The 14,243-nt window shown below is 35.7% G+C and overlaps 1 protein-coding gene across 1 annotated transcript; it reads right to left on the reverse strand.

The window, feature by feature from the left end:
• Positions 1–336: 336 nt before the first annotated feature.
• On the reverse strand, positions 337–12,734 carry LOC139980396 (cysteine-rich hydrophobic domain-containing protein 2-like). Its single transcript, XM_071992034.1, has 5 exons — positions 12,440–12,734; positions 11,143–11,197; positions 7,278–7,433; positions 6,748–6,864; positions 337–5,531 (listed from the first exon to the last, which is right to left on the reverse strand). The coding sequence occupies exons 1-5, from the start codon at positions 12,562–12,564 to the stop codon at positions 5,481–5,483; spliced, it is 504 nt and encodes a 167-aa protein (XP_071848135.1). The 5' UTR covers positions 12,565–12,734; the 3' UTR covers positions 337–5,480.
• Positions 12,735–14,243: the final 1,509 nt, after the last annotated feature.

Raw genomic sequence — 14,243 nt, forward strand, 5'->3', positions numbered from 1 at the left:
ATATAAGATGAAGCATTCAACAGACAGTGAGCAACCTTGCTGCACTTCAGGAGCAAGACCTGACCCTTTTCCAGGTCACATGCAGGACACCAAATTGTTTAGGAAACAACAGATTTTCACCACACAACTTTCTGACCTACAAGTATAGGGTAGGAGAAGTAGGAGGGTAGGAGAAGGGGGTGGAATCGGGAGGGGTTGGAGAAGGGGGGGTTGCCATGTCATTTTCTATGAACAGAAAACTAGCTGACCACTTTGACCTAAACATATGACAATTTTAATTGGCCTTTCACTACATCATGGCAAAATATAGAAAGAAATACTCGGAACTCCAGCATATATTTTAGCACCTGTAAAAATTATATTCCTTGCGGTTTTCCAAACGATAAGAAGAAAATAAATATCGACATATATACATACACATCACAGAATCGTTGCTATGGATGTTTAAAAATAAAATAGAAATATTCTAATGAATCTACCAAATAATCTAGATCTACTATCTACTTACTTAATATTTAAAACTTAAAACCTTTTTCATTTTAAAGTAACACCACTAAATTTCTGCTGGAAAAAAATTCTGGCTCATGTTAATTCAATTATAAAGCTAGGCTGCTCTTTCAATTATTTCTTTCTTTTTTCCTTTTTTTCTTTCTTTGCCAATTTTCGTTTAAATGAATTAGTTGTCATATACATGTATTGCAAAGAGCTAAGACTTGACCCTTCTGCCTAAGAGAGTTTTCTTCATATTCTGTGATCTTCACCATAATCACCATCTTACTAGGTTATCCTGTTCTCCAGACAAGATTTTCTTTCCAACGCAGCAAAATACAACACATGAAAAGCATGCATGTGGTTCATACCAAACTCTGGGCAGTGACATTACTTACATACAACCATTAGAAATCAGGACACAAAACCTGATAATTTATAGGTAAACATAGGATTGGAACCTAAGGACTATACCGCCCTGTGTTGCTGGTGATCCCTCTATAACTATTCCTTTGATGGGAAGCCACAGAACCTAAATGCCATGCAATCTCGTATCTCACCAACGTTTCTTAGGACACAACAAAGAAGGGCAGACAGGACAATTGCTATAGAATTTGAACGTTTAAAATATATCTATACAAGTTTGAACAGAGAACGGATTTGGAAATTTGGTGAATTGAAGAATACAAATTATATGATATCAGTGGAACCATTCTGATCTAAAAACTTATGACATAAAATCATTGAAACACTACTTTTAATTCCTAATCAGATGCACAGCTCAACAATTGCAGATGATTGATAACAGAGTAATGATAATTTTGTCAATATATCAAAGGATATGCATATAAACTAGTTGAATTGACCAACAGCAAAGATTTCCAATTATAGGTTAAAACTGACCAATGACAGCTGGCTATATCTGAATATGTTAAATGTAGTTGTGATAAAATTCATCTCTTTTTTAAGGTAATCTTGTAATAAAAGTGTGAAAAGTAGTACTCTTATACAGAAGTTAATTTGTGCTTTGGAACAAATATCATTAACACATTATGGATAATTCTTACAGATATGGTGGGACAAAAGAAGAGAGGAACATGAAAAGGGGAATAGGGCTATGAAGGGGATATGGATATGAAGGGGAAGGAGGGTCAATGTGGGAGAGGGTGAAAGGTGGGAAGAGGATGGAGAAGGAAAAGAAGGAGAGATAGGGGTGAGTGATACAGGTGAGGGAGAAGAGGTGGGGGAAAGGAGGAGGGAGAGGGTAAATGCTTTTGATATGGAACTTTCCTTCAGCAAATAAAGGTCTCACATGTGAAAATGGACAATGACCTCTAAAGTTGAATGGATCATAACAACTAAGAATAAGATAATACATTTTACTAAGTTAGTTGATGACATTGAAGTTGTCCCCTAGGGTGGTCCAGACAGAATGTGTCAAATAAGCTGTGATTGTATGACACCACTTTGCAAGATTTTTGAAGCAATGTACGAGAGATTGTTGCTGGTATTAACAGCACTTGCTTCATCTACTTAAATAAAGATCACTTATGCTATATGCAGCACAATGTATCTATTTGAAACACTCAAATTGCAAAGAACCCATCAAATATGCAAACCACTCAAAGTTGACATTTTCTGCTTCTTTTATCTTATTTGAATATCTTTAATTAAGAGCAATACTCTGCGACCGATTAAGCAGGCTTTATATATGATTTAGACTGAGCATGTATGCACCACTTCAATGATGACAAACATACAGACATACAAACACATACAGATTATTTGGTAATAAACTTGGAATTATTACGAGTAAATTGAAAGAAGTTCCACTGTGTACATCTATTAAATCAATTAAATAACTTTTGCTGACCTCTTAAAGGGATACATTGCATTTTTCAAAAAAATAAAATGATGAAATATAATCAACTGATTTCTAGTTTCTATAAGAAGTATTTGTCGCTTCTAAATCATCATCAAGCGGGCTTTGAATACCATCACAAGTTTTGTAATGATTGTCAAAGATGCATATGTTTAGTATTGAGTGAGGTACTGTATCAAAATGTTATGATAATTTAAACTTGCATGTGTCAATCTGCAATTTCTTTCACATCTTGTTCCAAATCATGTTCATCACGATATCATCTCACCATATCATCTTTATATGATACCACGGTCAGTAAAGATGCTAGCATCAGAAAATGCTGTTAGGGTGCTGGTAAGAAGGTGACTAGGCTAACAAATAGTTAAGCCATACCATGAATTCTGGTATAAAGACGTACAAGACACCTATGCATACCATGACGGCCTAAATCATCATCATCTTTCAGTTTTGACAGATTCCCTTCGATCACATTATTACGATGATTGTTGAGGTACTTGTTTTCCGCAGGAATTAACCCCTTTTGCAAAGAATGAGTGAATGAAAGTTTCGTTTTCATGGAATGTATACATACAGGATTAACATCTCAGTTATTTCAAACCTACCTAATACAACGCCAAATATTTTGTAAAATCTTCAAAAGAGTACTCATTTATAATATTGTCAGAAAGATACCAATGGCAACCACACTATTCTGGAAGTAAAAATATCTGGCAACTTTTTTATCAGCCACAGAGAGCTACAACATCACCAAATATGCATAATTTGGGGAGATACCTTTAGTAAAGAAAAGTATGTTTCAACCCCACATCAGCCTTGCTTTTTGTATGACATAAGCTGCCTTTTTATTGCAAAAAATGTGGAAAAGTTGTTACAAACCTGTATCATTTGTATGGTATTTTTTTTTTAACCAAGTATAAATTGGTGGCAGTGTTTCATTAACTTTTTTTTTAATTCACCCTCTAACAGATGATAAGAATTACCTTGGCTTTAAAGTCCAGTAAAGTCTAGTTATAAAATAAAATAGATTGTTTCCTGTTATGAATTCTTTCCACCTCAAAAAAAAAATCAAATTTCAATGTCAAATTTATGAAGGGTTTTTGTGACAAGACTGATTTATTGCCTTGATCACATGACCGAAACTACAGTTTGAAGATGGGCTGAAATAACAAAATGACTGGTTAATTAACCCATGTGACTAACTAACCAGAACCCTTTGAAATAGTTAAACTTCATTTCCAAGCCTGGAAAACTTATTTCTATGATTAGCTATTTTGTTCAAAGCATCACAGCCATTGACCAGAGTGAACAACGTCACATGGTGCAACTCAGTTACTATGAACTGCTGTTTTATATATTTCAGATCCAAATTCTTGATAACAGTGGAATTGTACAGACTTATCTAGGGAGGATTTTCTTTTTTTCACTTTTGGGAGAGGTAAGGAGTTTTCCATGGAGAATCGACAAAACTTTCTTTGGAATCAGTCCTGTCATATGAGGACTGTGGGTACACTTGATGAATGGAGAGAGAGAGAGGCGATCCGAGGACAGGCGATCCGAGGACAGGCGATCCGAGGACATGCCATGCCAAGTGTCTCTCTTCCCAATGCCATTATTCCTGTCATTTGGACATGGCTCCTACTATGATAAAATCTTTTAACATTATATAATATTATTTAAATATTATGATCATATTAACTCTTCTAATTAGAATATCTATGCGTATATTACTCCAGTTAAAAGACTCCAGTAAATGTTGAATACTTGGCTAATTGAGCATTTGTGAGTTTTTTCAGGTGTGAAATTTCCTAATATGATTTCTATATTGTATACCTAGTGATTAATACTAAGAGTTGTCTGAGGTGAAAACATGTTTGTTTTGTTTTCTTGTACTAATGCTGGAAAGATACCTGCATAATATCTACAAAACAGCACTGAAATGCACAAGAACTTTCACTTTCTAGTTATCAAAACCAATTCATCATTTATTACATCAAAAGTTAAGAAATGTCCTATTTGCTATTAAAGCTATAATAACTTATCTGCTAGTGGGCATATCTACAGGAAATTATGGAGATCTGGTTTTAGGCCTAGTGTCAAATATTATTTCAAAAACCAATTTTTATCTACCTATATGAAAGCACATTTTGTTGTTGCCTTTCAGCTATACATGAAGAGGCACTTTTAGCTCCTATGTGTACATATCTAAAACTTCACACTTGCAACAAGTGTCCTCAAATTATGAGACATAGAAACAAGAAACAAGGGCATTGAAGAAGCAGTTTGGTCAATTAACCTTAATTTGGAAGGAAATCCAAAAGTATATATCGCCAATAAGTACAAAGGACATTGACTTCTGTAATCAGTATGCAAATTATTTGTTCCTTCATTTGCATATTTTACAAATGCATTCCTCATTATGCTCACTTAAACCAACATTTGTAACCATTGAGGTAACTGCTTCCTATAAGAACAAATTCCAAACTGATCAGCTTTAGCTTTAAAGGAGCATTCTAAACCAAAACTCCACTATTCTTGTTTTAATCTGAAATACTGAGATGTTGCTGCATCTTTCTTTACTAAAACGATCAAATTTGAACATTTTCAGGTCATCCGTTTAATGATAGTGCCCCTCCCCCCCCTCCCCACTCATTGACTGCAATCAGAATGGAAGAGGAGCCTAATCACTTTGATATTTCAACTTGACATGAGCAAAGAAACTTTTAGAGTGGGATTTGACCCAGTCACCCATTTCCTGTGATATACTGTGCCAATTGCGCTATCCAGCATTGCTTTGGTATCTATGCATATATAAATCCACATCGATTTCACATTTTCTTTAATCCCTTATATGATGAATTTAAATATCACATAAAAACACTGACTTAATATTCATAATCGTTAATCAAAAAAAGACGGAAGCACGAAAAACAACAAGTCTTTTTGGATCCACATGATGAAAAACAAATGCCTACCAATCCTCCGAGTAAATACAGCAACTTTTTGTCTATTTTAGAAAGCTTAAACGTCCTTACATTGATAAACATCCTTGCTGAAAAAACCTTGATACCGCTGTAAGTAAAAGAAACCGATGAAATCATTGCGAGGGTCAGTCTGGTTCCTGGATGTTTAATTTTGCCACAAATTCAATTTTCAGTATCTGTGGAGAGATGAAAAGAATTAGCAGGAGTAAATTTATGAAGGCCACAGACTGCGAAGGTTAAACCCATTTAGACAACCGTTTATTTGGATATATATGACAGCACATTAATGGAACAATTGAACAAAATGGCACCTCTAATACGGAGGACAGAAATATATCACACTGCAAAAGATTGCAGAGGGCAGCTTTTAGATAAAACTTTATTGAGATATTTGAGAGACCATCGCTGATAATACAGTGGTGGCTGGTGATATGACATCAACACAGAGGAGAGAAATATTATCTCAATATCTTACTCCCAACTTGTTTGAAGTATCCAGACCTCTTTGTTACTCCAGAAAATGCATTAGCATGGCTGGTTTGTGATGTCATTATGACACATATGCTTCAAAAGCTTTTGCCTTCTTTTAACAATCTTTGTCGTTCATCTCTCCTTCAATTGTGATAACTTGATATTGTCTGCTGAGCTAACAACGTACTCTACTTTTAAAGGCTTCTTCAAAATACATTTTTTTTTTTCTTTTGTGAGAATATTATCTTCCTCTGTTCATAGATGACTTTGACGTTGTGAGAAAAACAACAAAGTAAAATTTGTAACTTCAATGCGATGTTACATTTGTTTTCGTTGTTAAAATGATTCAAACTGTTGCAGCCAAAAACATTCATAAAATTTCATACAAAGTTAAAAAATCTTCCACATTGCAGACCTTAACAAAATTGATAACACCTTACGAAGATACATTATACACCCACTGATACAAAAAAAAAGTAGCAGTAAGTTTTCAACACATTAAAGTGCTCCCACACTATATTTTCCCCTACGGCATGACGTTTACCAGGGAAGATTTTGGCAGGTCTGCGTCTATTTCAGGCAAAATTAGACACATTTATTCTTCGAATGCCAAGGGCTCCTCCAGTCCATCAAAGTAGATATAAATGTGTTTGGCATTCAGGCCCTTAGACCAGTTTCCTCATATACCTCCCTCATCAGAGGCCTCTAACAAATCAATAGGAAACCCATCAGGCAAAACAAACTTAAAGGAGCATATCAAGACAAGAGATTTTGCCATTTTATGATATCTAAAGACTAAATTGCCAGGGAAGCTGAGAATAAATTGATGGCACTATAGCTATTCCTCTATGGCAGTTTAATCGGACACAGTCAACAATGAGGTGAGTACTGTACAATCTTTACTTGTTCCTCCATACTTACATATTCTTCCATATTGCCGGATTCACATTTTTCTTTACATAGAGTCCAGTTCAAGCCTAACTTGTAGTACAATCTTCTATTTTCCAATTCTAGTACCTTCTTGATCATATGTTTCGTCTGAAAGGAAAAGTAACGCTTTTATTCTTTTTAATGATATCATAATTACTATGATAGATATCAGTATAGCTATTATTATCAGTTATACATATCATTATCACTATTACAGATATCATTATCACTATTATAGATATTATGATCACTTGTATAGATATCATTATCACTATTATAGATATCATCACACTATTATAGATATCATGATCACTATTATAGCTATAATTATCACTATTATAGATAGCATTATCACTAATAGATTTATGATTACTTTTATAGATATCATTATCACTATTATATATATCATCATCACTATTATAGATATCATCATCACTATTATAGATATCATCATCACTATTATAGATATCATTATCACTATTATAGATATCATATATATATGTATCAGATACAATACTCACCCTTTTAGTAATGTGTATTGTTGGAGCTAAGGAACAGCCTAATGTACAACAACAGCAGAGACAGCCACACACCAGCCACTTGACATTCATCGGCATGGTCTTCCTAAGAATGCTGTTGACTCTATCGACAGTTGCCTTGTACTCCTCAGGAGCAAGCTATGAAAGGTGTAAAAACAGAGGACAATGTCAATAAATGTTATATTCAAATGATAGTCATACACATGATTACATAAGGACAATGTGAGAACATTTATATATGAATATATAAATATATACATAATGACACAAATGATAGGACAGATGTCTCTTGTGTCCATTCTACCATTTGATTGATTTTGTTTATTATTTAATTTATGCACAGTATAATTTACATAACCCAATACCCTGAGAAATGAAGTGAATATTAGGCCCAACATGGTTACTAAAATGCAAATTCAGTAAGGAAGGGTTATATGAATATGATAACTTTTCTCCATAGTAAAGGCTGGCAGTAGCGTTGTGCGGTAGTCGGATTTCACACAACCGGTAGTGTTGCAACATGAATACCGGTATCGTAACTACAACCGGTATTTTCCTCAACTTTCATCTATGGTTCAAAGCACTTAGTTACGAGACTCAATGTCATACATTCAATATGCATAGCCTACAGTACTTCTCACGTATAACTGGACATGTGTACGCGCACATGATCGTGTAAAGACGTATAAACAAGTACAATTGCTTATAAACTCGTTGACAAACAAATTGCCGCCATGTTCCATGGAGGATAAGTTTACTTTGAATAGTTAGCAATATCAAGAGTTTGAAGAAATAATAAAGTGTTACTAAGCGTTTCTTGTGTCAATTTTTTATATTATTTTTAACACTGGTTCCAACAAAAGGAAAAGAAAGAAAAACTTCCACCCAACATATTTGAAGCAGGGCCGGTTAAAAACAAAATATGTTTCTCTTCCGCGCAATGGGCTTCCTTTTTCCTGATTCCCGAGTTTCTATTCGGATTATAAGAAATCTAAACTATCCTTAAAAATTATTTTGTAAAGGTTGGAACATATTCCAAACTAGTATCAGCGCACGAAAAGAAGAAAAATGGCTGCCCGTTTTTTCAGATCTCAGTACGAGAAACATGTATTTTATTTGGATCATATAGAACAACTTTCGTTCCCTAGCTGTAAGTCAATTTTTATAAAACCTTCACGAAAATTAACAGACTTGTTTGAAAATGGATTTTGAAGCTCAATCAACAATTTAAGAAATGCTTACCATTAAATACTGGCGTCAAACAATACATTTCGTATTTATTCCAATAAAGATCCACAAAGGATAAAAATGCTAAGTAGAGCTTAAGATAGAAGATAGAAACTGCATGTACATGGTCATTTTAAGTATCCAAGTACTATACAAAGAGATCGAGTTAACCGAAACATCCCTTTTCCCTACCACCTGAGGAAAACCGTCTTTTATAAATTATAGTAGGCCTACCACACAGTACTTTACATTTGATACAAAAGTTACTTCTACAACAGCTTCCCAAAATTTGTATGTGTCGCAACAGTTTAAGTTTTAACCAAGGGCAGTACCATTCATAATTTGCATATTACACCAAAATTTACAATCGGCGTCCAGATGGCGGGAAAATTTAACATAATGTTCAATCTGTTGGGTCGTTCCCATGGTGCGATGAACTTGGGCAAGTTGCCAAGTTCGAATGTCGATGACCTACTTATGTTCCGTGACCAATGTCAATGGGAATTATGTGTGTAAAAACTTGGGTTTTTCCACGTGTAATATATATAGAAGTTTTACGTAAGGGGAGCGAATTTCGGGGCGGCTCGTTGATTGTGAGGAAGCACTTATCTGATCATCAATTGTTGTGAAAAATATTGTACGTTTTTTTTACAAGAAATTATTTTTGACTAGTAATTGGAAACTCAATGTATCAAGAAGTACTGGGTCTAGACCTTATCATTGCATTTTGGGGGAAGACAGATCTTAAAGTGCAAAATAATGTTTTTTCATTCAAGGTTATCGTGGTTTTCTTGCGAGGTGTATACCGCATAACTTTCGATGTAGGCTTAGAATTAGGATCGGCCGATGCCTACCTAGTTTGCATGAATTTTTACCTAAATTCAATTGAATTTAACGGGAATCACTAAGCATGTCGGAAAGACAGGACTCGACTTACTACTAATACTGTAAGTTTAAAAGTTCACAATGCAAAGTTTTTAACTATCAACAAGTCCCCACGTGTTTGGAACTTCAGACAATAATAATGTAAGATAGGGGCTACACAAATACGGGATTATAAACTACATATAGAAGAATAGTACAGATTTATTTATATCGTTAATCGGCTGTTGTTTACTCCAGAAAATATACTTTCAATACGTACAATATCAATCTTCGTACAAAAGTTCTTAAAAATAAAAAAGTAGCGAAAGATAACTAGAAATGACATCGTGGAACCCCCCGCATTAATAAACGAATCCATTTCATTACATCATCAACTCTCAAGTACCACACAGCAATGTGTACCAGTACCGTACCCTAGGCTATAATAATATACAGTCCCGTGCGAAGATGGATTTAAACTGGATATGCTTCCTTCGGTTTTGGCTCAAAAATTATTAAATTGTTATAATTATTATAACAAAATGTGGTGAAATGCATAAGGGTAAGATTTTGTACATGGGAACCTTCACAATCATCGTTTGAAGGAAGAATAAATAACAAAATTTCTGAATAACTTTGAGGTCTCGTAACATGCTGAGCCTAACTAACGTTCGATATTTGGTGTAGCCTAGGTCCAAATTACTACGTGAAAAGTTGATTCGTTAATATGTCTAGGCCAGTGCGTAAATTGATCAGATATTATTCAAACTAAGAACACAGGAACCAGAAATAAACGTGTTTTCTTTTCTCTAATTCAAATAGTAACCATAGATATTTTTATTATGTCCGGGATTCCCGGGAATGATACCGAAACGAATGTAATAACCGGTTGTTTTCCCAATACCGGTAGTAGTTACACATTGCACTGTGATCAGGATTAGTCAAAACCGGGATCGGGATACCGGTATTCACTTGACTACCGGGATCCCGCACAACCCTAGCTGGCAGAGTAACGTAACTTGGTGTTTAGCTGCATCCAATGATAGTTTGGATGAAAAACCATCATACATTGCAATACCATCAAAAGTGAGCAATACAGGTTCTCTTAACTTCATATGAACAAATGAGGACCCTTGGGTGGACACTCTTCATCATTTGTCCTCCATCAATTTAGGATGCATGGTTAACATCTCTTTTGAGGCCTTTAAATATGTCTTGTCTTGTCTCATAATGAGTTGTGTGCTGTATCTGAAGAACTAACTTAATGGGCTATGTGTTTAAGTTAGACGATGTAGTGCAGCCACTTTTATTAATGCACCTCATATGTTTATAGGTTCTTTTTTCCAAAATAGTCAAAAGTGGCATAGACTCACAATCTGGACTGTAAGCAGTGATTTTAATGGTCTAAAATACATTAAATTAATCTTCTGCCTTCAGTCATCATTTAATCTTAATCTCCAGTTATACTCGATCAAGCTATTCAAGCCTCTATCTTGATTTAAACTACTGTATAGAACCCTCCTATTAAAACATAAGACACTTCTTACAAGCCTAGACTCCTTCCCCAAGTAGTTTGTCACACTTAATCAATCTTTTCCTGTGAACCACAGTTTAAAGAATACAAGTCATTTGAGCCGTTTAACTCTTTGAGTCACATGCCAAGGTCCGGAAAGATGTTTGTATCGACTCAAGAGATGCAAGAGAGAAAGAGTGGTAAAGCGACTGGGATCTGTTGATTACTGCTTGTTGATCTTACCTTGGCAGCTAAAACTGGTGGAAATTCTGAGTTGTATCTATGACTGAGGCCAAATCTGTAAAGATGAAAGATTTTTTTTTAAATGTGCCTGATGCTAGGGTGCCAGGCATCAACTACTGTACAAGTAGTAAAATCTTAACCTTTATGGAACTACCCACATGTAGACATACAGGCCGTCTAATAGCATGCAGTGTCAAAATAAAAGTATGAGCTTTCATAACTACACATTCTGGATAGCTTGATGGCCAGACTGTACAAGTAGCTGTGAGTACAAAGTATATCTTCCCTAATATTGCATAAAGTTTAATGTAGTATTATAGTAAATGGATGAAATGATTCATGAAAGTACCTCAGTTTACCAATCTGATTGTTTCCTGTGTCACTGTATAGATATTAGCCTTTTTCGTGGAGGCTGTATGGACTAAAATTGTGTTTGAAATGTGGCTATAGCTTGACTTAAAAATGCAACAACTATAAAACAGGCATCGAATTTCAGGCTATTTACTGGTTAAATGCCAGTAGATTTCTCTATTTAATAATCCATTAGCACTCACTGAAGTTGTAAAGGGCTTAATACACTGCTGATGCAGTCATACTATTTCTGCATAGAATTTTTGGAGCAATTGCAGAATAACCCGCAATTCACACCCACAGGGCTTTTTCAGAAATACAACAAATTGTTAACTATGGGGACTTCCTGTCATAATCTGTGAGATTCAAGAGTTGTGGGGTATGCTGCAATTAAGTGGAATTTGTAGGTTCCTCTCAAATATATGACACAAGGCTGAATGGACAATAAATACGAGGTTAACTTATTTTCATCCCAAATACATGAGCTGGTGGTGGAAGAAAATGTTGTCATATAGACAATCAATTTACATACAAATTACTATTACTATAGTTTATCCAAGCAACTTTTACTTAAGCCAAAACCGTGCAGCTTTACTTAAGTTAGAGGACAACACATGTATGTTTCAAGGCGATTATTTTCACAAAGACTGCCTTACTTTCAGCAGCTATCCATATACTGGTTTCGCCCTCAGACTAATATGTCGACGAATCGACTTCAACGTTTGAAGTCCTTGCGGTTCTCTGCAGGCTTGCGTATCAATATATTCATCCTATATATGCAACGTCCGAACTTAACAGAGCGGTACTGTACTGTCTGTTAGTACAGGTTAATGTATGTGGTACTAGTTACGCTAAACCAAACAAAAGCGACAAGTGGCAGAAATGCCTATTACGAAATCGGGCAAAGAGTACTAAAACCTCTTTAATACCTCTCCAAAATACTCACACTGTAAGATGACCTGATCCTCTAATGAAAATTGGATCTGGAACATTCGTAAAGACATAGTTGTCGACAAAAGCAGTGCTTTCTTCGCCATCATCCTCGTAAGTTATGGCATCAAAATCTGCCATATTCTTAGAAAGTGCCAGGAAGCTAATACACTAAAAATTATCAGCGAATATCAGTATACTAAGTTCCTACTGATACTACTTCCTATCAATAGTCTTTAAATTTTCTAGTCTTTAATAATTATATTACTTGTTGAGTTTTCATCAACAAGTATTCGCAGCCTCTAAAATCAACAAGCATACACACTGGAACAAATTACAGGTGTCTGCTTTTGTTTGTTCTTACGGCATTTAAATGACGTCATTGTTAAAACAAATAGGTCACAAAGTACTTCGCATTTGCATTTGCGTCAACGTTAGTCATTGCAGTTGGGAAGTATGAAACACAGGTTGGAGCGAATCTGTGGTCGCGTTAAAACGACCACCAAATAAATTGGTGACTCCCGGCAAATTTCCCTCGTATATAAGCCTGAAGCAAACAAGTGTCTTAATGTTCATCCTCCGTAGTATAAAGGGGACTGGAGACGGGCAGAGAGGGGGTGTGGTGCGTGATGGTTAACTTGGGGACCCGGTGGCCGGGAATAAGCGGGGTCCCTAGAACGAGCGGAGCCAACAATTGCGAGCGTAGCCCGAGATGATGTTGGTAGTATGTTTCTTACCATGGGCCCCATTTGAGTGAGGACAGTTTACTTATCTAGTGTTAGACAATTGACTTTGTCATTGACAATGCCAAACTATTGACAAAACATTATATGAAATTTTCAAGTCTAAAACATTGGATAGTCGACAATTTAAAAAGAATACAAATGTCGAGGTTTTCTTAACAAAGTGGCATATTTGTTGTAGATGATAGTTGTGGTGTGTACAGCCCACCCCCCCCCCAATATCCCAACTCCACACGAGTACGGTAGTTATTAGCACACTTGCCTGTAGCGTCTTCGGCCTTAATTATAGTCCTGATGTTAAGCATTAATATGCCTCCGAATAAACTATTCACGTCTGACTTATTTCTTAAGGTAAAATCCCAAATTCCCTGCATTCTATGGGAATCGAGTGCAACGAACCCAGGGCCATATTCCTCCTTTTACATATCATGGATCCGCCCCTACAACATATCGGACCGAACTTGGCCGATACGGTTCCCGGTAGTACATCTGTTTTACCATATATATTAAACCTGCAACTTTTGAACGTAATGTGCTGTGTTTCTAGGCTCGGGCCCCTTTAAGTTGAAGACATCGGGCCTCGTAGTTTGTCCAATTTCAATCCCCTGGCGTTACTTCGCTAGGGACGAAGGAGGTTCCAAAATAGTTGGTCCATACCGAAAAAATTGTGTGGCTATACGTCAATACTTCCGAAACGTTCCATCTGACCGTGGGTTAACACTGTTAAAACGTTTCCGAAATATTGTTTCTTGGAGTTCCTCTTACCGTGTGTATTATTCTCACACATAAAAGAGTCATATGTGATTAAATGTTTCACTGACTGAGGAAAAGGCTTTTGATGCTTGAATTGAAATGCTCAAATTTGAACATAATTAACCATTAGTTGACCTTCGAGTCAGCATACTTAACAATGCTTCTGGACAGTTTTTCGTTCACTGAAAGGGGAACCCTTTTTCTTTTCTTTTCTTTTCCCCCTTTCAAACCAGAGCCATACATAGCCGTTTCAAACATAAAAGTGGGGGCGCTGTATACCTATGACATTCTGGTTATATGAAATTCTGGTTCATAGAACGACTT

The sequence above is a fragment of the Apostichopus japonicus genome, chromosome 14 (assembly GCF_037975245.1).
Source record: "Apostichopus japonicus isolate 1M-3 chromosome 14, ASM3797524v1, whole genome shotgun sequence".
Taxonomy (NCBI): Eukaryota; Metazoa; Echinodermata; class Holothuroidea; order Aspidochirotida; family Stichopodidae; genus Apostichopus; species Apostichopus japonicus.